Below are 23,717 nucleotides of genomic sequence, written 5' to 3'. Positions count from 1 at the left end.
TTATTTTTGTAATAAATATCACCTTGCAAATTGATTAAATAGGGTTTGTTTTATCTGAGTGGCACTTTTGTAATTTGCAGTAACTTCTAAACAATCGCTTAACAACTTAAACAATCTTAACCACCAACTTCAGACGACATCGTTCCCTCTCTTAATTATGGACTTTATTACAGTTTTTGACTAATCTACCATTATGGCACTACCCAAAGTACAGTTTGCAAGCTAAATAATTCTATATTACAACTCGTTACAATAGATAGATATCTAACTTCCCTAATACATAATACTATACAAACCGGCTAAATCTATCATCACTAGGGTTGCCATGTTTTATGCGGATAAAGTGAGATACTTTTCAAACTATTGTTTAAGAACTTAACAATAATAACCGTCAACTTCAGACGATACCGTTTTCATGATTTATTATTGACTTCATTACTGTTTATGACTAATATGTAACTACTCAAAATACAACTTGTAAGCTCAATAGGTCAATATACAACTCACTAGAATAACTGTATTTCCGATTTACCTAACATGCAACACTATGCAAATGGACTAAAATTGTTGTTGGTAAAATTGTCGTGTTATATTTTTCACCTTAACTTTAAAAAAAAAAATCAAGTTAAAACCAAAAAAGCACCATATGAACTTCCAACATTTTGACATTTTTTAAAAGAAAATATATGAATTTAAACTAAAAATATGATACATTTTACATTTTTTAATATATATTTGGTTCAAAGGATAAATGGTGACAAAATAAGTGAAAACTATGAATCAATAGAGTTAATTTCATTTTATGTCCTAAATTTATAGGTGATAGTCCATTTTTAGTTCTTTTTTATTAGATTATCCCATATATTTTGTCATAATATTATATTGTTATTATGACATGGTCATTTTTTGTCCTCTATCAATAAAACAGTTTTAACGTTGTTAAATACAATGACATTTTGGTGTTCAATTACAATTTTTTTTAAAAAAAAAAACATAAAATATAGTGAGGTCAACTCACTTTGTATAAAAATGATTGAAATGCATTTGTATTTAACGACATTTCAACGATTTTGTTAATAGAAGACAAAAAATGATCATACCAAATTATATTAGGACCAAATGTGAATATTTTGATAAAATAACTAAAAGTGTAGGACAAAAAATAAAATTAACTCACACGAAAATAACATTTAAAGATAAAATAACTAAAAGTGTAGGACAAAAAATAAAATTAACTCACACGAAAATAACATTTAAAGATCAAATTTGTAAGCAAATAAAAAGTATTAGGACGCGAAAATAAATTAAATTTCCCAGCCCTCTCTGAGTCTCTGTTGAGTGTTGACTCTATATATTAACGGGGTTCAAATAGTCAAAGGCACAGACAAAGATACTCTGCAGCATCAAGCCGTTTTTTCCTCTCTCTCTCTCTTGTTTTTTTGGTGGATGAAAGGGACCGACGGTCCCAAGAAAAACCGTAAAACTACCGCAGCCTACTGAAAGCAACCTGCTGAGAGTCACGGTCAAGGAGCCTACGCAGCTCGTCTGGTGGGTCGTTCCAAACAGTCGGAGGTTTGACCCAAGTTCGCTAAATAATCCGAACACTGGTTCCCTTCGCGGAGAACGTGAGAGACGCTAATCTCTCTGAAGGCTGCCATAAGCACTTTGCTATCCGAGATCAGCGTAGAAGAGTCTGAATCACTGCCCAGATCATTCTCGAACCCTCATTCCGTAGAGACGAAGAAGCAGAAGTCAGGGTCTCGGGGAAAGATTTGAGCTTTTCGTGCTCATTGGCCTTGTATCTGCCACTCGACTCGGTAATGTACCTTCCCAATCCTATGTGTTTCTTAAAGATATATGTTCATGCCTTAGTTATCGGTGATTTGCTTGTTAATTTTCTAGGTTAAGGTTTTCACGCTCACCTCCTTTGAATTCTACTTGTTGATAGTGAAAACGTGCATGAGACGTGCGTTCTGCGTTCCTTTTTTGTGTGTGTGCAGAATTTTGATCGAATTTGATTGCTGTTGTATTTGTATCAAGGAAGAGGGTTTTGCTTGGTGTGGTATTATAATCTGTTGGAATTTATTAAGTAGCTAATGTATCTAATGGAATTCAGATTCAAAGAATGCTGAACTGTTGATATATGTGATCTGTAGGTCAATTGGGAATGGCTACTAATACCTGTGAATTTGGGACCATTGTGGATGATCAGAAGGGTAGATACCAATGCAATTATTGTGGCAAAGTTGTTAGTGGCATCCATCGTCTTAAATGCCACTTAGGAGGAGTCAGTGGAGGTGTTACTCATTGTTTGCAGGTTCCTGAAGATGTGAAGGAAATGCTGAGAACTGAGTTACTGGAGAAGAGATTTGGAAATGCAATGAGGAATGTTGGGGAGCTTAACGAGCCGAACCTTCCATTGAAGAGGAACAGGCAGGACAGTCCTGCCAGGCTTGACAAACAAGACAGCATTCAAAATTCTGGCAATGTGATAGCCCCGGTTGTTCCCAGAGGACGAGTGGACTCACCAGCTGAAGGTAGTGGTGTTGGTGTCAATGATTCATCATTAAGAAAATCCCAGAAAAGTATTGGCAGGTTCTTTTATGAAACAGGAGTTGACTTCAGTGAAATCAAATCACCTAGCTTCCCGATGATGATAAAATCTATCAATGGCCCTTTGAATACAATGGAACTTCCTACTTGTAATGATTTGAAAGGGTGGATCCTTCAGGATGCGGTGAAAGAGATGCAAGAGTATGTATCTGATATCAAGAGTGTATGGGCAACCACAGGATGTAGCATCTTGTTAGACGGATGGGTAGATTCAAAGGGTCGAAAACTTGTTAATGTCCTAGTATATTGCCCAAAGGGCACAGTTTATCATCAATCCTATGATATTTCAGCAATTGATGGTAATGTTGTCGCAATGGAAGATTTTTTGGATAGTGTTATTGAGGATGTTGGAGCTGATAATGTGGTTCAAATTGTCTCGTGCTCAACATCAACTTTCATGGAGGATGTAGGGAAGAGACTGAACCAAAAGCATAAGAGAATTTTTTGGACTGTAAGTACTTCTCATTGTATAGAACTCATGTTAAACAAATTTGCAATGATGGATGCCATCAAGGAAATATTGGAAAAGGCAAAAGCTATTACACAATTTGTTTACAGCAATGAGGATGTCCTGAAACTTGCAAGAAAGTTTTGCTCGACTGACTTAGTTAAGCCTTCCAAGATAAAGTCAATAGTTCCGTTCCTTACCCTGGAGAACATGGTCATGGAGGACGAAAACTTGCAAAAGATGTTTCACTCATCGGGTTGGAAATCCTTAGTTTGTGCTTCTACCGTGGAGGGGCAAAGCATTGCTGACTTGGTGGCGGATCAAACTTTTTGGGATGGAGCTTTGATGGTCTTAAAGGCCACTATTCCGCTGGTGACAGTTTTGAAATTGATCGGTAGAAGTAATAAGCCAGAAGTAGGTTCTCTATATGACACAATGGACGATGCTAAGGAGACAATCAGATTAGAATTCCAGAAGAGGGAATCCCAATACATACCATTCTGGGAAGTAATAGATGAAATTTGGAACACGTATCTTCACAGCCCTCTCCATTCTGCAGGATACTTTTTGAACCCTAATCTTTTCTATTCAGATGACTTCTTCGCTGATCCAGAAGTTTCATGTGACCTCTGTTGCTGCATTATCCGTATTGCAGCGAATCTTAGCTTTCAGGATTCGATTATGCTGCAGATTGACAAGTACCGGATGGCAAAGGGTGATTTTGGCTTAGGCAGTTCCGAGCTGGAAAAGATTCATCCAGGTCATAATACTTTCTGCTTTCCAGTAATATTTTAAGAGCTTGTTTAGTGCAACTAAGGGGACATTTGGTTCAAACATAGGTATTAGAAACAAAATTGGACTAAAAATAGCATGCCTATTTGGTACTCTGCATTAAATTGGAATAGGAGTTATTAATGAAATTGTTATGTGGATATATACAACCTTTGAATTGGAATCAAAGCAAAAAAAGGAATTGTATTAAAATAAAGAAACATGGTTCAAAAAAGTTCCTTTTCTCTCCCTGCATGTCAGCAATTTTGAAAGTTCCCCTTCCCCTCTCTTCCTCTGTCTTGATCTCCCTTTCTCCCAGTCTCACCCAAATCTCATACCTCTCTCCTTTTCCCCTTTCTACCCGCACAGAACCACCACTACAGCTATAGTTGTTGGTATAAGATATCAATTTCCACAGTACATGATTTTTTTTTCATGAGGATTCAAAAACCTAAATATTTTGTCTTCTCCCATCTTTGTATACGCTATCTGAATTATCATTTCCTGAATTTCCCACTTTTTTCTTCACACTATGAATCAAAGTAACATTTACATTAATTAAGCTTCAATGCTCAAATCACCATTTGATTTCAGAAGGGAGATAGAAAGTAGGAGGAGAACAAAATAGAGAGATGGGGCTCATAATATCTTCAGCAGAAGTTTTGGAAGCATGATAGAAACTAGGGCAAATAGATGTATTTATAAAACATACAGGGATATTTTGGATGCTTGATATTCTAATTAAACATGATTTATTTATTTATTTTTGATGTGGAAGAAGAAAACTCCTCCAGCATTGTAGATGCCCTACTGGATAGGCATAAAATCCTCTACACTTTTATGTTTGTTACTAACAAACTTTAGTTGCAGCACTTTGGTGGTCAAAGTATGGAGACGAATGCCCTGAATTACAAAAGATGGCTGTCCGGATCCTGAGTCAGACCTGTGATGGGGCTTCAAAATATAATCTAAAGAGGACACTGGCAGAGGCATTGCTCACTGAAGGGAGAAATCAGATTGAACAGAAGAGGCTGAGGGATCTGGCTTTTGTTCACTACAATCTGCAGTTACAAAATTTTAAGCCAGATGTCTGCAATGACTTCTCAGATGAGGAGATTGACCCGATGGATGACTTGATAGTGAAAAGACGGCATGGTTCACCGATCAGGAATGAAGAACCAGTGCCGATAGAGCTCGATTCTGAAGATTCAACTAGAGAAGATTCTGAAAATTCAACTAGAGAAGATTCTGAAGATTCAACTAGAGAAGATTCTGAAAATTCAACTAGAGAAGATTCTAAAGATTCAACTAGACAGGATTCTGAAAATTCAACTAGAGAAGATTCTGAAAATTCAACTGGAGAAGATTCTGAAGATTCAACTAGATAAGGGGTCATTTGAAAAGATAGGGCAATTCTCGCGATTTGGTTGGTGACGTAATTTATCTGTAGATTATGTAAGTGCAAACGGCAGTCTTCCGTGACCATAAACATAGCAGTTGAACAGACCAGTTTCATACTCACTGGATTTAGTTGGTGTTTGGTTAGTGTTAATTGTTTTGACCATTGAGAATTCACATGTTTGGCAGAATTATGGATTGCTCAAAAGTTAAAGGAAATGATAACTTTGAAGAATGTTTTTGCAAAAGTCATTCTAATTAAGCCTAGCAGTGCTGCCTCAATTGGAAATTTGCATCGTGATGTTATCATGCTGTACAAAGACACATCTCTACAATCCATACATAAATTGGTTGGTTGTGCAATTGCATTGTTGAAGCTAATTGGAGTAATAAACAAATCAGATACACAGTTGCTTTAAGGGTTTCTGCATCAACACTAAAGGCTAAAAGAAAGAACTATAGGTGAAGGGATGCTTGGGGCCTCCACATTATAATGTGTGGATGGATGATCTTCGTGACTCAAATCCATAACCTCCACGCTTTCTGTTTACAACTCAGCCCTGCTTTTCATCCTTCAGTATGATAGAGGTGGGATTGGAGAAATTATAAGCTTTGAGTGGAGAGATTATATGGACAGAATGCAAACACTATGGTCCATCTTCACCATCTCTAATCAAATTGCATATATCAGAACACTCCACCAAACTGTAAGAAGGGCAATACAAAGACCATTAAAAGAAGAAGCAATTAGATCAATCTTTCTTAGAATGAAGCATGTCACGGGACTTCAGAAATAGTAAAATCTTTCAGCTACTTCTTCAGCATTTTTCTTTCGGAATTTTCTTATATGAGTTGTTTTGGCTTAAGTAATGCCATTGTTCATGATGCTGTACAATTGTGATTGAAACAGCACAGCTAATCCCCAAATAAATCCTTGATTCATACAGAAAGGACACTATCTTACCGAAGGATTAGAAAACAAATTCTTGACTAGTACAGAAGAATGAGCTGAGGTTACAATGGAATAACAATTCCAACCAAGTTTTATTCTTGCATTTGCACAAACTAACCTAGCATACTTGTTAGCCGGGATCACTATGAAGAATATATTTGTACTCCACTTGTAATGTACAAATCAACCACCCATCATACTTGTAGTTGTTATGATACAATATCATGGAACTATGTATTCTTTTATTTCATTTTGGAAGGGTGAAGGGTCAAGTGGGAACTAGAGGAAGGAGCCTGGTAAATAATATGTATTTCTTTCATTTCATTTTCATTTTGAAAGGGATGAAGTAGACCTAAATGGATGTTCCGAGGAAGCATAAACCAAATAGAGCTCAGTAAATATTATGAATTAGACCTATTGTTTCCCATTGACTTATTTATTTTCTTAGGAAAATAGCTACTTCATTCCATAAGCAACACATTCTTCTTCCTTGCAATATATGCCATCACTCTCAATTCCATAAGCTGAGATGTGCTTTGGCAATAAGTCAAAGGTTCTAGTGGCTCTATATTGCATGTTTTATTGAGATGGAAACTAAGCAATAGAAAAGAATAAGCTAATCAACAATTGTGATTCAAGGAAGAAATACCAGTAATGCCGGCTCCGGAACCCATCCTTGAACACTACCAGAGGCCTGCTGAGGAAAAGCGGGGAAACAAGATGAAAGATATGATCTAAATTAAATGAGTTGATAATGCAGGGAAAATACATAATTTTCTCCAATTGCTAGATTATGAGCCTGACTCACATAACTACATGAATTTGAAGAAGAACCAATTGAAACATGATGAACAATATATTTATGAACATTTAGCAACTCAGTAAACAACATAATGATAAACATCGTAACCTAGGTGAACTATGGGCGAGTGTTCTTCATGCTTCAACCCTATAATGGCTCACAGTATTTTGATTGCAATAAGTTGAATCTAATTGAACAGTATAAATTTGTATAGCATTGATCGGTACTCCGAATAGGAACACTCGATATATAGGAGTACTTGAAATTCATTCAACTACCTTCTAACATTGAGCGGACCTTCGCCGGGCGATCCGTAGCCGCCGCGAATGCAAGTATTAACACATTTGACGGTGCAGGTTTCCGCCTGCTTCGATTTCGGCCGTTGAATCCTATCCTTCTTCGCACAATCGCCGCCCTCGCATTCGCTCGATAGCGTCTGCGGTATATTGGAAAGCGTCTCCGAGTCGGCTTGCTGTTGAGCTCCAGTAAGCTCCACTGCGACAGCTGGGCCGCCCAATACCACGGCGCACGCGGTTGCGGCCAGCAATGCTGCAGTTATCGGTCGGACGAGGCAGTTGGTGGGCGGATTAGGTGCAATGCACGCCGGTGATCCTTTCCGTTGAGAATCGCGGGTGAATTTGATTCCGCCAGCGGCGGCTATGAAGAAGCGTGTGTTGCTGTAGTGAGTGAGCGGAGCTGCGGAATAGAGTATTCCTACCATGTCCTTCGCCGGCACCGGATAGATAGACGTCGGGCAACGCTCCAACTGTAATTACCGCGAATCCGCAACAACCACGAATATAGTTTCGTTTTATTTTTAAATTTATTTTTGAAAAATAACCAATATTGCGTGATTGATATTTATTCCCTAGTGCTGCAAATATTTTTTGGGTGTGTTTGGTAGCCCGGAAAATGATTTTCGGAAATCATTTTTCGGACATTTGGTGTTTGGCAGCATCCGGAAAATGTGGTCAACGGAACCGTTGACCACGAAAAATGAGCTTACTTTTCCGGAAAATGACTTCCGGACAAAAAATCCGGAAGTCATTTTTCGGAAACGGAAAATGGCTTCGTGCGTCTTTTTTCGTAAAAAAAAAACAAAATTATTTCTAATTTCTAATAAATATTATTAGTTTATATATTTTAAATAAAATAATAAAAATATATAATTATACATTTCTACTCATTTTCCACTCATTTTTCAGAAAATGAACCAAACGCACACAGACAGTTTTCCAGAGTACATCCAAACACCGAAAATGAACTCATTTTCCGGAAAATGACTCATTTTCCAGAAAACATTTTTCAGCAGTCATTTTCCTGCTTTCCAAAAATGTCTTAAGAAATGATTTTTTCTTTTTTTAAGTCTTACAATCGCTCATTGTTTAAAAAAAAAAAAAAAAAAAAAAACTGTAAAATATCATTAATTCTTATATAAATCATTAAAAAAATTGACACTATTAAGGTATTAAATTTTTTGTTGAAACACACTATTGGATTCTTTACATAGTATTTGTAACCAATGTTGCAAAATTCCTATCTAAGCACTGATTAATTGGTATCTAGGCGCCGACCAACCGCCTAGCATATCACTATAACCGATGGTCTAGGCAACCTAATCGCCTAAGCGCGGACCGACTAGGCCGCATATACACCGCCTAGGTCACTTAGTCAACTGATCACTTAAAACGACATCATTTGAGTAAAATAACTTCAAACTTTACATGTTTTTAGGTTAATATTTAATATTTAAATATTAACTATTAAAGTATTAAATAGTTTATAATTATCAAGTCCTAAAAATTAAAAAATTTCACACAAATTTAAAAATAAAAAATAAAAAAATACACAGACATCTAGGCACTGAGATTAATCGTTGTCTAGGGCCTCCGAGAACCCAAAGAATGTCTTAACGATTTTTTTTCAAGCATGTCTGTGACCACTAAGATAACAAAGTTACAATGGTAGTTGAATTAAGGTGTTAAATCACGACCATTGGCAACTGAATATCTGAATGGATTCAAAAGTACGGAGATAATTAATATGAGTAATACGAAACTGGCAACATCAATATATTAATGTCTTAATAAAGTTTTAAAATTTTAAAAAGAAAACAAAAAATATAAAGAAATATCAATAGCAGATTGAAGAAAACACTATTTGTTTCCTTGAGCCATCAGCCAAAGCAAAGGACCACAGAAATTTGAGCATTTTATATCAAAATCTGGAGAATACAATGTAGTCCAAGGAATACATACACTAAGAGGAGCTCAAAGGATTACCTAAGAGGGATACAGAAAACTAAGATCAGCGACTGGGCAGTCAGGACGCCCAAAAGGAACCATAAGAAACAACATTAGTATACAACTTTATAGAGAGAGGCCTTTACTTGAAGGGCGGGCTGACTATCTTCTGCAATCAAAAGATTTATAATGAATCTTCAAGCTCATCCGGTACATGCAACTTCTCGATAGCCGCCTGCAGAAAAGATTAACAAACAGATGAGCATATCGCAACTTGAAATTGCTTTTTCGAACTCTCTGCATGAATGAGATTGGAAAGCGATTCAAATCCTAAAATATGCAAAATCAACTAACAGCTAATGCAGAGTTGGGGAATTTTCATAACATTGTGGAAGAAAAAGAGCAAAAATTTTAGTCAATGACCTTAATGGTTGCAACATCTGTGGCAGATGGTCTCAGATCCAACGCTAGGCCAAAATGAAGCATGGCTTTGTCGTGAATGTTATGCCTTTTGTAGATCTTACCCATCAAAGCATACACACTGCTCTCGCGAGGAGCATGCTCTTTAAGCTCCTCTAAGACTTCTAAAGCTGCGTCAAATTTTTCCATGCTTACGAGGATGTTAGCCTTCTGATACATTGGGAGAGGATTTTTCTTATCAGCTAAAATAGCCTTCTCCATCATTTCCAATGCCTCGTCATTTTTCTGGCCATTGATGGAAACAAAATAAAGTTACGAGATTGGGCAAAAAGTCGTGGTTTTCTACTGCACAAGATCAGCACCAATCGCTAACCTTTAGAGCATGTAAAGCGGTTCCTAGATATGACATGATAACAGAAGAATGGGGATTGATTTGGAGAGCCATACGGAAGTGATGTTCTGAAAATTCAAACTTTTCCTGTCGGAGATAGATCATCCCAAGGCCGTACCACGCATTATAATGTCTGCTATCCACCCTAAGTGCACTCTGATAGCTTTTAATACCATTCTCAAAGTCCTCCACTGCAACGTACCTGAGAACAAATTATAATCGTATTCTCAATATAAAAGCACCAAAATAAATAGGAAAGCGCACTTTCAGTATAATATATTATTGAGAAATTGATTGTCACAACTATAACTAACAGACTAAATCCTGATTGAATGTTATGTCAAGAGAAACAAAGCATAAAAGGGGAAGTTGTAAGGCATACTCGTGACCACAGAGAGTGTGAGCATATGCGAATCTGGAATTTAGTTGTACAGCTCGCTGGAAATTTCTAAGAGCAGTCTCATGGTCTTTCTGAGAGCTATAACAATTGCCCATTGCACACCTGCAGCATAAATGTATCCACTAATAGATCAGTTTGGTTTACAAAACGGTCATGCTTTTTAGTAAGAGAATCTCGCAAGAAATATGGTGATATGCAGCTATTCAGCCAAAATATATTCCCTGCCATAAAATAAAGAGACAACTAAAAAATAAATAATTGAAGATATTTATGGGAAACATAGCCATTTCAAATGCAAAAGCATGCCTCCCAAGTCTTGAGAAGAAACAAAAAGAATCAGTTGCTGCATTTGCTCAGAAAAGATAAGAGGAGAAGCAATACAGCATAAGGCATTAACTAAAGTCAAAGTTTGAACCACAGAAGGTATTTAGCAAGTTCAGAAATATTACCAAGATTGAGGAGCTAATTTATCAGTTGATATCAGCTCCTGTGCTAAGTAACTTAATTTCATATCCTCCTTCAAATGCTGAAATGGGTGAAACATATAATGAGCAAAAATAGAAGCAATTGAAGTAAAAAAACATTGAGATAAGTTTGCTTTAATATGATTGAAACTTGAAAGATCAAAAAGCTGTGGGATTAACAAAGTAACTAGCAACATATAGAGTTTCAAAATTCAAATCCTTTGCTGCTTGGAAAGTTGAACTAAAATAAAATAGATTTTATACTAAATAAAAATTATCTAGGCGTTTGTTTCCTCTGTTGAATATTAGGAAACCTTTATTGAATATTAGGAAACTCCTAATAGGGTGGACTTAGTTTCCTATTCCTATTAGGATAGATTTGGTATGTAGTTTAGTATTCTGCTATAATCTTTCATTATAATATATTCATATATTCTATTATTCTCTGGTTTCTCCACCCGCCAGGACTTTCAATCCCTCAATTTCAACATGGTATCAGAGTCAAAGTCCTAATACAAACCCTAGCTTTTCTGTCGCCGCCGCCACAAGAGTTCTCCACCGCCGAGACAGTGTACTCTCCATTCCGTCTTCCCATATTGTTTTTCTTCCAATCTAACATCACAGGCTGTCTCGGAATCCAGTCGCGAGGCTAGGGCTAGAATTTCGTCGCCGTACGCCACCTCACGCACCGCTGCCGTCGCGCAGGGAGTGGAAGGGTTTTCCGGCCATATCTCCCTCCTCCGATCTCCGTTTAAGGCGCCGTTACCTCCGTTGGATTCGCCTTGAAGAGGCGCTCCTTTCAGTGTTTTCAAATCCTCCATCTCTGCCGGTCAATGGTCAATGCCGGTTAACTTCGCCGGTCAACGGTCAACATCGCTGACCTTTCCCTGAGGCAGTTTTCTTGCCATTCTTTGGACCCTTTTTTGGGTGAAATTTGAAGGCTTTTGTTGGGTTGGTTGCCAAACTTCTCCCCATGTTGTTTGTGTTTTGGTATAACCGTGTTTGTTCCTTTATCTCCGGTATGCCTTATCCCACAGATGTTAAGGTTCAGCACTACTATAAAAGCCTTCGATTATTTCCCATGTTTCAAGTAAGTATTGACTATCTATAATCAAACGGTGTTCTAGTTTTACTTATTTTACTTTGTTTTCCCGGTTATCTTTATCTCGTTGCTTTGGGTTTATCTTCATTAGTATGGGCTCTACTGCATCCTTTGCTATTCTTTGCTCCATTTTTGCCTCTACCGCTCTCAATGAAGGCTTTGTTAGCATGTCCTACTCTATCCTTGGTGTGTTCATCTCCATTCCCGAGGTTCGTGTTCAACTCCATCCTCGGTGTGTTCATTCCCAAGATCGTGTTAAGCTCCGTCCTTGGTGTGTTCACCTTTATTCCCAAGGATTGCGTTCAGCTCCATTCTTGGTGCATTCGTCTTCATTTCCGAGGAAGGGTCAGGCATAGCACAATCTCTTTTGAAGTCATCCATCCTAGATAGCTTATGTTGTTGTGGTGGTGTTCGTGTTAATTTTTACCCTTGGTACCGTCATTCCCAAGGATGTTCGTGACAAGCTTCGCCCTTGATGCATTTCTAAGGGTTGTGTATAGCATTGTCCCTCCGAAACCATCTAGCATTCTGATCCTCTAGTTGCTTTTAATTTTCATTTGTAATTTTGAGTGAGGTAGAGTGTTTGTTTTTATCCAAGCTTGGAACTTTCAAATGTTCCAACTTGAGGGGGAGTGTTGAATATTAGGAAACCTTTATCGAATATTAGGAAACTCCTAGGAGGGTGGGCTTAGTTTCCTATTCCTATTAGGATAGATTTGGTATGTAGTTTAGTATATATAGAGGTACTTAGGAACATAGAGAATAACCTATTGTACTCTTTCATTATAATATATTCATATATTCTATTATTCTTTGGTTTCTCCACCCGCCAGGATTTTCAATCCTACAATTTCAACGTCCTCACTGAAAATTTTTCAAAGGAGTAGTTTTATCAGCAACATTAAAAATAAAAAATAAAATAAAATAATTCAAACAATTCAACATTAGTGCAAACCATCCATGCTATATTATGCACAACAAAACCAACAGTCCAGCACATCCATTCTAATGGTCCAAGGTTTGGAGCAAAGGAGAGACTCACATATAACACTGTAGAATGTACATCCAATCCCTCTAAACTGTAAGGTGAAGTTAAACGGGCAAGACTGAACGCACGATCTGCTTCTAGATAATCAACCATTTCAAAGTATGCTTTCCCTATCTGGTGTTTGAATTAATCCGAAATAAAAGATACCAAAATATCAGAAATAGTTCAGTACTTTAAATTTCAGAGCAGATGCAAATATATGAAGAGTTATACCATGAAAAACAGAAAAGCAAGATCTTCAAAGTTTGAATACAGAATGACATGATGCCCAGTTGTTCAACAATCTTTCACACAGGCATTGGTGTCTAAAAAATGTTAAGGGGAAATTGAAGAATGGTCTTTGATGATGTGATGCTTTGATAATTCATTTTCTAAATATTATCGTCTTCCGATAGAGTTTTTCCTCCTTTTCCCCTTTTGTATAAGTGTTAATTAGAAGAGGAAGTGACAAGATTGTAGGCCTTCAATCCAGATTTTTGAGTTTCATAGAGAGATGAGATAGTATACTACATGGAACCTATAGATCTACTACAATCAATTCATTCACATCATGAGATCTCGAGCAGATAAGGACAAAATTGTGCAATTTCAAAATATAAAAGCCCAGTGGTTTCTTGTATTCCATGTTTCATTATTTTCCCTCCTATCCTCCAAAAAAACTAACCTTAGTAATGGAATAACTCATATACACTTTAAAAAAACAAAAAACCCAGTGAATTCACTTCCACTTCATTGCAAGAACAAAAACTAAATACATTGGTTACAAGAGCCAAAACTCAAAAGTAAGTGTGCGTGTGTGTGTGTATAAAATAATTTCACCTGGGAAAGCACCCATCCTGTGTTATAGTGCTTGTGTGGAAGTTTGTTATACATATCCAAGGCATCCTGCTCAACCATGATACATCAATAAGAAAATGATCAAAAGCAGAACAGGGAAATGAAACAACAAAATTCTACATTTTTAAATAATAATAATAATAATAATAATAATAATAATCTGATACCTGGCATCTATACAAACACAAAAGTCGGAAGCCTTCCCCAAGAGTCCTCAAAAGTTCCAGTATTTCCAAAGCACCAGATAGAAGATTTGGGCCACTCATGTTAGTACCAACTGGACACTTATTAGACCTGTCCTGTTCAACAGTTGTACAATCTCCAGATGGGGACACCGTTGGGATATTTAACCGTGAATCATCACAGACGTCCCGAACTCCTGCAGAGGTAGAATTAGGCAATTAGTAGTTTAGTACTAGTTAGTCTTCAGAATGCACAGAGCAGAAATGACAAGGACAATTCAGCATCAACATAATATGAAGTCTTCTATCTTGTCTTTTTCCTTTCCATTATTTTCTTACATCTCTAACAGGGCACAATGCAAAGGTTTAATTACATCTATTTTGCTGCATAGTCTTTACACATAAAGCAAGTCATTAGTGTGAGGGATTTAGTTCTTAGCAGAAACTTTGAAGTTGCCTTCTATAAAAAAGGAACATGAGGATGATTGTGATACACATAAGGAAAACACATTAGGGTTGCCATGTAAAAAGGCCAATCTATTCCAGGAACCAAAATCTAAAGATGATAAGTCATAACAGCGTATAGTTGCTAGTAAAAAGAGTGTTAAAGATAGCACTAAGTTTATCACTTCCCAACTTTTTGGTTAAGGTTATTCACTTCTCAATGCTAAAGATTACAAAATGAATACAATTTTCCAAGATTAGCAGTACAATTGTGCATGATAGTGAAAGAATTGAAAAACAGTATGTCAACACTCAACAAGACAAATGGTACAAACTGAGACCAAAATCCAAACCAGGCATCTATCCTAAGGGAACCAAAACCATTTCTAACTTTCTACTTCATTTGGTGCAATTAAGTCTTACTTGGCTTAGGTAAATCAATATAAATATATGAAGTGCAAGCATAGCAAGCTAATGGTCACACATTACTGACATTAGTTTTATCCGACTAAATTATCAGGTACAAAGAAAGGGCATAGAATATCAAAACTCAGTACACAGGAAAATTTATTAAGGATGTCCAAAGCACAGTAAAAATGCAAGTGATAGTAGTCCGTTAGGAGATACTTTGGATAAAGAAAATCAAGTTTGGCATCAAGGGGTTGAGAGGAGCACCAAATCTTAGGATATGTTGATTAAAAGCTGGCACCTTAACCACTAAGCTGATCAAGAATAAGATATTAACACAGAAGTTGCTAGAAACACTGAAATAATAAGATTTATCACCTTCATCAATGTTTTCACTAGACCATGGTTGTGACTTTCTAGTTGTCATAGAGCGTAATGTCATTGAACTAAGCTTAGAACTACCAAGGAATTTTGATGATTTGCCTGTGACATTTCCAGATGCTACAGATGCATTCGAGCTAGTGTTGCTCACAGATTCTCCAGCGAGTCTTGAATTTCGCCTAGGGCCAGAATCAGAAAATAACCTACCTGATATCTGAACAAATAAGAGGTCAACATCTCAGACCCAACAAGAAAGGAAGGGAGAAAACTGAAAGAAAACACTTAAATTTAAGATTTCATGAACAAAAAGTTTGCTTTTGTAATCTACACATATTAAAGGAGCATGACAGAATGGGTTGGTTGATTATGATCTCTCCTCCTTTCATAATAAGTTTAGAAGCCAATAACATTATGCTATTACAAACCTCAAAGTTCCAAGTTAGGAAGTTATTCTTGATCACTACAAATTTTGAGGCCATATTATGAAAAGGTCTAGGCACATAAAGCTACCAGTTTTGATTATGTCGGCTATTGTGGACTAATACTTGTGTCATCATTGTGCATTTTGGAGGTGATGAGAACACTATATTGCATATCATACTGGACTATTAAAATAAAAGCAAGTGCATGTGCAATTTAAAAACATGGAGGTGTGATCTACATTATTGCAACAGAAGAATAGATCATCAGAGCGATAAATGAAAAGATGGATCAGAATTTTGTGTTTTCAAGGGGGACGAAGTAGAGGATTGCTCAGAGCTTCTATTGATTTTCTAATCAATTTCTATTAGACTTTTCACAAACAAAATTTCCATTGGATGATAATGAGACTAGAGTACATGCAGAGAGGAAATCATCAAAATATGTTACAACCTTTCTCAATTTTCCCTCATCAACAAACTTTCTGCGGGGGGGCTGAACATTCGAGTTTACAGCCGATCGCAAAGAGTTGTCACCACCGGGTGCAGATGGGTGAACCCCATTTTGTTGTGCATTTCGGCAGACTGGAGGAGGAGCAAGACCTGAAATCTGAAAAGCATTGAAATGCTAAAACCAAAAAATGTATTTTAAAGCTAATATGAAATGGTTGAAGGAACATATCTCTCAAATACTAAAAAGATTTTAAAATGGGAGTCATCAATTTTTAATAGAATGGATAAGTTATCATTATACCTGTGAAGCCATTGGTGAAGGAGTATTGCAGAATGCATTATTAGCAGGGCCACTGCTGAGAGACTGACTTGTAACTCCTCCACTCGCAATTACACCATTATAGTTTCCAGAAAATTCTCGAAGGCTATTGCTATGCATATGTCTCAGTTGCCTTGGACTTGCATCTTCTGAGACAAAACTTTTATTAGAAACTACATTATGATCTTCAGCAGATGCTGCCAAAATTTGAGATTGACTTCCATGATGTTCATGTTTCTTCTGAACACAAAGAGATGCTGCTTCATTAAAAACTGAAGCAGCCTCATCAGCAGCACCTGGAACATTTCATAAAGAATAAGCGGAACCAATAATTGATACAAAGATATCAGATATCAACTAAACAATAATATTGAAGCCTAAAGCATTACTCATTCAGATAAGAAAACTTTGGATTTACTTCAAACTTAGTAAGATAACATTTTAAAATAAAATTGCTAATAATCGTATGACAAAATCATGAGAACAGTGCATATTGTTAAAAACAAAATAATGCAGCCCATTGAGTAAAACTTAAAGGACTACTACCCCCAACTTACACCATACACCAAATTCATCAAATAATTATAAACCACTTGCAAATAAAGAAAACTGGTCCAACAAGCAAGAATTAGTAGGAGAGTGGTAAGCTATTTAATATGAATCCAAACAAAATATCTTCTTCAATGAAATGGTACTGCAGCTACTAGAACAGCCTAGTAATCACAAAGGGCAGCTACTTAACAATCTTAGACCTTTCTTACATGACCATTAGTGTGCCAATTCATGATAAACCATAGTTGGGCCAAACATAATGTCTATCTAGGGTTATAGGTATCCTAAGAAATACACCCCAAGTTTTTGGATGTCCACAGTACTAACTACTGAATGCTGAAAACTAAGGTTCTTTTTATGACACTAGCAAAAAAGCTAGTGTTTCCAAGGAAAACACTTTAAAAGACTGTAAATATATTTCTCAAAAAAAAAAAAAAAAAGACTGTAAATATACAGTGCACACAGACCTAGGATACACAATTCCTCATATGCAGCCCATAGCAGAGGATCCAATGACAGAGCCTGATTGAAATGGTGAACAGCACTCTTTTTTCTGTCTGTATACCTGAAATGATTACTCCCAATGAATTAGAAGCTAGAAGGAAAGATTAATCGTTACACAAGGAAAAGTATTGAGGCAGACACTATTCATATTCATCTTCAAGGGGTTATCAATCAAACCACACGGAAAGAATTAATTATTTTCTATAACAGATAGTTGAACATCTCAAGTACTCTTACTGACGTAAAACAAGGATTGTGAAAGGAAAGTTGGAGGAAGTAAGACAAATGTGATAAGATGGGACCAAACTGACAGGCTGACAGCAAACTAAGACACCAGGATTTTATTGGGGGTGGATGGGAGGGAAAGGTTAGTATTCATGCACAAAGTTGGCAGAAATTATACTATTATAGTGTCCCAGAGATCCTTTGCTTTCTAAAAATGTATTATGCATCAAGAGAAGTTTTAAACCAAGCCATATCATGCTCCTCTTATTTTTCAAAAGACAACTGAAAGGTAAAGAAATATGAGAACACACTGCTTTAATCAATTAAATTCTACTAACAAAAGGAAAAGATGCATATCCATTCTACTTTAGACTAGAAAGCCATAAGATAACTAAACAGATCAGCATAAAGCTGCTTGCAGATCCATGTCCAGTAACAAGTCTCAAATTCTTTTTCTTTTTGGGTACATGTCTCGTGATTAACAATAATGCCCTTGTTTGAAGAGATAGAGATGTCATTGCAACGGCAGCAAATAAGAGTTCATTATGCAGTTATTGAAATATTAAGTCAAATCAAACATTGGATTAATTGGAAGAACATGAAAGTAGGGAAACACCTGTAAATAAGCCCAAGAAGATAATGCCCAGCAGCACCATTTGGAACCTGCAAGTAAGCAGTCAAACATGAACAAGTACACCCTTAATTCAAATGGCATTTAAAGACAAACAAAAGTAAACATGATCTTCTATGATTATGTATTTCAACAAGTCGATAGCGTAATGATACTGGGAATATTAATGTTATGTTGTACCTCTGAAGTAGGGTCATTAGTTTGAGATAGGGCCATTTCTGCTTCATTAAGAAGATCCATCTGAAAGCATGATAGCGCAAATAAGTAGCGGGATTGAGCCATTTGCGTTCCTTCATATAATAGTTAAAAAAAAAAAAAAAAAAAAAAAAAAAAAAAAAAAGAAAAAAAAAAAAAAAAATAATTAAAAAAAAAAAAAAAAAAAAAAAAAAAAAAAAAGAAAAAAAAAAAAAAAAATAATTAAAAAAAAAAAAAAAAAAAAAAAAAAAAAAAAAGAGAGAGAGATGAATGAGCACTGCTTTTGGCAACAAGTCCATAAACCATAATAACAATTGAAATGAACACAAATATGCTGCTAGAAATCAAATTCAGTTCAAATACCAACAAGAATTTGCTCTATGTACCTTTTAAAATATGGTATGCAGCATAAGCTTGATTGTTTTGCAAGTAGCAAGCAGCTAGCAGCTGCATATTTGTCTGCATTTGCCGAATCATGTTAGTAGAAAATGTAAGGAAGACCTAATAGCAATTCAGTGTCAGTGCATTATATATTACACTACAGGATATCCAATCAAAACTGCATACTAGAGATCATCAGTAAGTGGAGTGGTAACTGAAAATAGAGAGTAGATCAGGTTATATTATTCAAAATCTGGAGTTTATATCACTAACTATTTCATAATAGCAAAGGCCAGCAATGTGTATACTGCCAGTGGGCAAGAATTATGATACTTTATTTTCCTGGCATATTAATCATGTCCACTTATTTGAGCATCCTGTGGTTCCATCTTCTTCCATCTCTGTTACTCACCCACCAGTTCTTCACATTCCAGTCTTGTTTATGGTAATTCTAGATTCAGCAATGGGATGTTTAGCTACGGCTCTCTGACTCATCTAATGCAATTTAAAATCTAACAGCTAGTGAGTTCATACAGCTCCCTGACTCAGATAAAACGGGAAAAGCTAATGATCATAGGAAGATTTGAATTTCCAGCTCCAGTTAACAACCCATTCAGTATGAAAATTGAAGTAAAGCAGCTAATCCAATTTTCAAATATGAATTTGAACACCCAGTTAAATTTTTATTTTTTTTTAAATCAAAGTCTAAACAACCCTGAGTTCTTTTACAGATAAATAAAATGAATTTAATTATTAAATTTAAAAGAAAAAAAAAACGAATATAATGAACAGATGAAGAACCCTAACCAGTATGTTCGAGAAATGTGTGAATCAAGACTCACAGATAATTATAAAATTCATATTTTTATTAAAAAAAATACGGAATTTATCGGCGAGATAAAGCTTTGAGCGCCATGTCTGCACGTACCTCGGAGGGAAATTCAGCGCAGAGGCGTTCGCACATGAAAATGGCGTTGCGGCACATGAAATGCCGCAAACTGCTTTGCACAGAGTCTACGAGTATGGCTTCCATTGGAGAAGAGAGAAGAAGCTCGATTCAAGCTTATTACCAAAATGCCACTGGAAGATTCATGTGACTCCAATACATGAGAGCAATAAAAAGCGAGAGGAGGAGGAGGAGGGAGAAGGGGAGCGAGATATTCAATTTTCAAACAGGTAGAGACGAGAGGAGTGTTGCGTCGTATGGTGGAGGCTCCTCTAGCGGAGTGTTGCCCTTCAGCTTTTCCTTTTCGGTTTTATAGTGGAACGCTGTAGGACCCATTTCAGGGTGACAGGCCGTGGTCGACGTGGGCCGTAACGGACACTAGCCCGGGTTTTTTTCCTGTACATACCAACCCAGACTTGTAAGATGTGAGAATCCGTGAGAACAACTCGGAGTTGGTAAGCATGTTAATTATATATATGGAATAAGTGTCAAATTGGCCATTGAACATAACGTGAAAGTGTAATCAGGTTACTCGATCATAAAAACATTCAATTGCATCACTCAACAGCGCAAATCCATTCTATTTCACCTGTTAGCCCATTTCCACTAACTGCCCAAGCAATTGGATACATTTGGTTATTAGCATCCCTCCCAACAGCAGCTAGCAGCTCACCTTTCATAACCCCTTTGAGAAAACATCCATCCAAACCAATTATAGGTCCACACCCATCTAGAAACCATCTTTTCATTGCTTGGATACATACATAGAGCTTTTGAAATGTACAAGGTGCTTTCGGAACTACCTTTGTAGTGTTGATAATAATTGTGCTTCCAGGATTGGAGTTCAAACACTCATGAGCATAATCTCTTATTCTCTTGAACTGTTCTAAATACCCAATATTCACCTTTTGTAAAACTGCTCTTTGTGCCTTCCTCACCATACTTATTGTCAAATTAATCTTCAAATTTGTCTGAATATGACCCCTGAGCATTGGTGGGTCTTTTACAATAATGTCCTCATCTTTTTGTTCCAACCATTTTTGAGTTACTAATTTCAGCTTGTATTTACGATTACACCTATGGTCAAGTATGCAGGTTTTCAGCTGGAAACACTTATACATTTCTTCCCAACTGCAATGGCAACTAAATTGACACCCCTCAACATATTTTACCCTCACCCTCATACTCTCATTTTTGTAGAAGTATATATCCCTTTTAAAATGAATTGCATACTTGATCACAGCAGTCTTAAACTGTGTTGCATCCTCAAATAACATCCCCTTTTCCAACTCAGGGAAATTACATTAAGGATTATACGATGGTAGCTTACATTTCCTGCTTGGAGGTGTTATTTTTTGTGTCACTTCTTCTTATTCTGACTCTTGGGTTAGTGGGTCTGATGAGTCATAATAGTAGTCATCACTACATGCCTCACTCTCAATTTTTTTCTGTTTACAATCTTCTGCATTCACTGCACTAACCTTAGCCTTGGTGGTCTTAACCTTGCCCTTAACCTCCTTCTCATTTCCCTTAATAGTACCCTCGTTTTCCCTTTCATACTGCACATCTACATTAATGTGTGCATCATCCTCTTGGGTAACTCCTCCAATATCAGTCTCAAAATCATAATATCCATTATATTCTTCAACATAATTATCACTGTCCTCATCACCTTCATGGCTTCATTCCCTTCATCACCTTCATGATTTTCATACCCTTCATCACCTACAGTACAGTCGTTATCACTTGTTTCCTCATTAACCTCATGATTCCCTTCATCACCTACATTACAATCACCATCATCTAATTCCTCATTAGTACGCTCAGCATTAAGCTCAACATTCCCTTCTTCACCTACATTACAATGTCCCTCATTACTCTCAACATTCCCTTCATCACCTACATTGCAATCTCCCTCATTACCCTCAGCATTCCCTCCATACCCAAGTAACAAATTAGCATGGAATTAATTCAGCCTCATATATTCCATGATCCACATATATATCGCATGACTTAAATCTAATGGCTAGTTCAGTGAGGTCTAGAACACTTGCATCATTCCACGAAAGTCTTAGTTTGTCCAATAGCTCATGGAGTGTTTTGTAATACAATGTTTCTATTTTTCCATACTGACCTTCCTTTATGAACTTCACTAAGTGTGGGTATGAAAGCAAATATGGGTCTATATCAACTTCCCAAACATCCCCATTAATGTACTTCAATTATGGGTCTTTCACAAAATTTCCCTCATGGTGTATTACTAGTTTTACACTGCACATTACTGGGAAACCTAACAACAAACAATCCACTTTCAGCATTTTAATTACAAAATGAATTAAACAATTAAACCTAACAACAAACAATTCTTTCAGATTTGTCGCAACAATAAATATAACACATATCTGCTATATTAAAGAAGCTACCAACGTTTCTACTTTTGTTAGGGTTTAGGGACCACAACCCTGACTCAACATTCCATTTAACAATGCAAGCAATTTTGAACTTTATTATTAGGGTTTATGGATCACAAGTATGACTCAATATTCCATTCAACAACTTGGCAATTTTTCAACTTTATTATTAGGGTTTAGGAACCACATAAGTAAAGCTATGTTCCATTAAACAGTGCACACCAAAACAATATCAAGATTTTTCCCTTTCTGTACAACAATGCTCAGGAAAAGACAATTATGAACCACATAAGTAAAGCACACCAGAGATGTCTCCATTTCTATTTACAAACAACAAAAAGTATCATGCTTTTCCTCATAAACAAACAATAAACCTAGACCCAACTATAAATTAAGTCAGAAAATCTTACCTCCACTTCGGTTGTTCAAAATGTGAAGTGAAAACTCTTCAACGAACCAACAACTCAGGCACTTCAAATCGGGGGGTTTCTGATTGCAGTCGCACTAAACAAGGAGATGTGAATTTCTTATTTGGGTGTTTCTTTCAATTCTGAATTTGTTTCACAATTGGGGATTTCGATTTGGGGGTTTGCACTCGCGATGCTACTTCACTTGCTTACACGGTGGAATATGAGACAAAGGAAAATAAAGGAAATAAGTTAAAAATTGCCAAGTAATCGGTAAGGTCAGCACTTAACCGGAAAGAAGGGGTGGAAACCGGCTAGCAGGTGAAATCGAATGGATTTGCGCTGTTGAGTGATGTAATTGAACGTTTTTTTGGTCGAGTGGCCTGTTTGCACTTTCGTGTTACGTTCAGTGGCCAATTTGGCCCTTATTCCATTATATATATATAAAATAAACATAATAAGTCTCAATCAATGTTATATCATTGATTTATGTCCCTCTTTTTGTATGCTAATAAATGTATACATTTTGCTTTAAATGTTGTACACTTCAATGTTATTAGACAAAATTGTCCTTACTACATTCTTGTTATACAAAACTACCCTTACACCATTATAACACCGTTATTTTTAACTTAATCATTATAACCATACACCTGTATCTATCATATCTTTTTCATATTCTTTAATTACCCTTTTATTAAAATCATTATATAATTAATTTAATGGTTGATTATATTTTAATTAAATTTATATTATACATATATTATTAGTGTATATATAATTCAAATTATAAATTTTAATTATTTGTATTTATTAATATTTTAATATTGGACATGAATTTTTGCACATCGCGAGTACAAAATACTAGTTATATATATATATATATATATATATATATATATATATGGTATGATTCCAATGAGATCACTTGTTTATGTAAGATCATGAGATCAAATCTTGTGCATCCATG

At 36.2% G+C, this 23,717-nt stretch overlaps 3 protein-coding genes across 4 annotated transcripts; 1 reads left to right on the top strand and 2 right to left on the bottom strand.

Moving 5' to 3' along the window:
* The first annotated feature begins 1,527 nt into the window (after nucleotides 1-1,527).
* LOC115997328 lies at nucleotides 1,528-5,473 on the top strand. The gene is made up of 3 exons (XM_031236871.1): nucleotides 1,528-1,817; nucleotides 2,157-3,821; nucleotides 4,703-5,473. Exons 2-3 carry the CDS (start codon nucleotides 2,168-2,170, stop codon nucleotides 5,218-5,220), a joined length of 2,172 nt encoding a protein of 723 aa, XP_031092731.1. The 5' UTR covers nucleotides 1,528-1,817; nucleotides 2,157-2,167; the 3' UTR covers nucleotides 5,221-5,473.
* A 39-nt stretch (nucleotides 5,474-5,512) lies between these two features.
* On the bottom strand, nucleotides 5,513-7,778 carry LOC115997329. 2 transcript variants are annotated; one of them, XM_031236872.1, is made up of 3 exons: nucleotides 7,263-7,778; nucleotides 6,832-6,879; nucleotides 5,513-5,935 (listed from the first exon to the last, which is right to left on the bottom strand). In XM_031236872.1, exons 1-3 carry the CDS (start codon nucleotides 7,703-7,705, stop codon nucleotides 5,878-5,880), a joined length of 549 nt encoding a protein of 182 aa, XP_031092732.1. In that variant the 5' UTR covers nucleotides 7,706-7,778; the 3' UTR covers nucleotides 5,513-5,877. The 2 variants fall into 2 exon arrangements, with proteins under 2 accessions (XP_031092732.1, XP_031092733.1); XM_031236873.1 differs by having other exon boundaries at nucleotides 6,832-6,876.
* Nucleotides 7,779-9,128: 1,350 nt separating this feature from the next.
* On the bottom strand, nucleotides 9,129-20,200 carry LOC115996847 (cell division cycle protein 27 homolog B). The gene is made up of 16 exons (XM_031236280.1): nucleotides 19,912-20,200; nucleotides 18,989-19,061; nucleotides 18,588-18,697; nucleotides 18,393-18,439; nucleotides 17,515-17,612; nucleotides 16,478-16,791; nucleotides 16,178-16,333; nucleotides 15,302-15,518; nucleotides 14,057-14,268; nucleotides 13,872-13,937; nucleotides 13,047-13,166; nucleotides 10,888-10,964; nucleotides 10,421-10,540; nucleotides 10,021-10,240; nucleotides 9,651-9,932; nucleotides 9,129-9,462 (listed from the first exon to the last, which is right to left on the bottom strand). Exons 1-16 carry the CDS (start codon nucleotides 20,014-20,016, stop codon nucleotides 9,412-9,414), a joined length of 2,268 nt encoding a protein of 755 aa, XP_031092140.1. The 5' UTR covers nucleotides 20,017-20,200; the 3' UTR covers nucleotides 9,129-9,411.
* Nucleotides 20,201-23,717: the final 3,517 nt, after the last annotated feature.

This window comes from Ipomoea triloba, chromosome 11, assembly GCF_003576645.1.
Source record: "Ipomoea triloba cultivar NCNSP0323 chromosome 11, ASM357664v1".
NCBI lineage: Eukaryota > Viridiplantae > Streptophyta > Magnoliopsida > Solanales > Convolvulaceae > Ipomoea > Ipomoea triloba.
The sequence above is the reverse complement of the archived record's forward strand: the minus strand, read 5'-3'. Positions and strand labels throughout refer to the sequence as shown.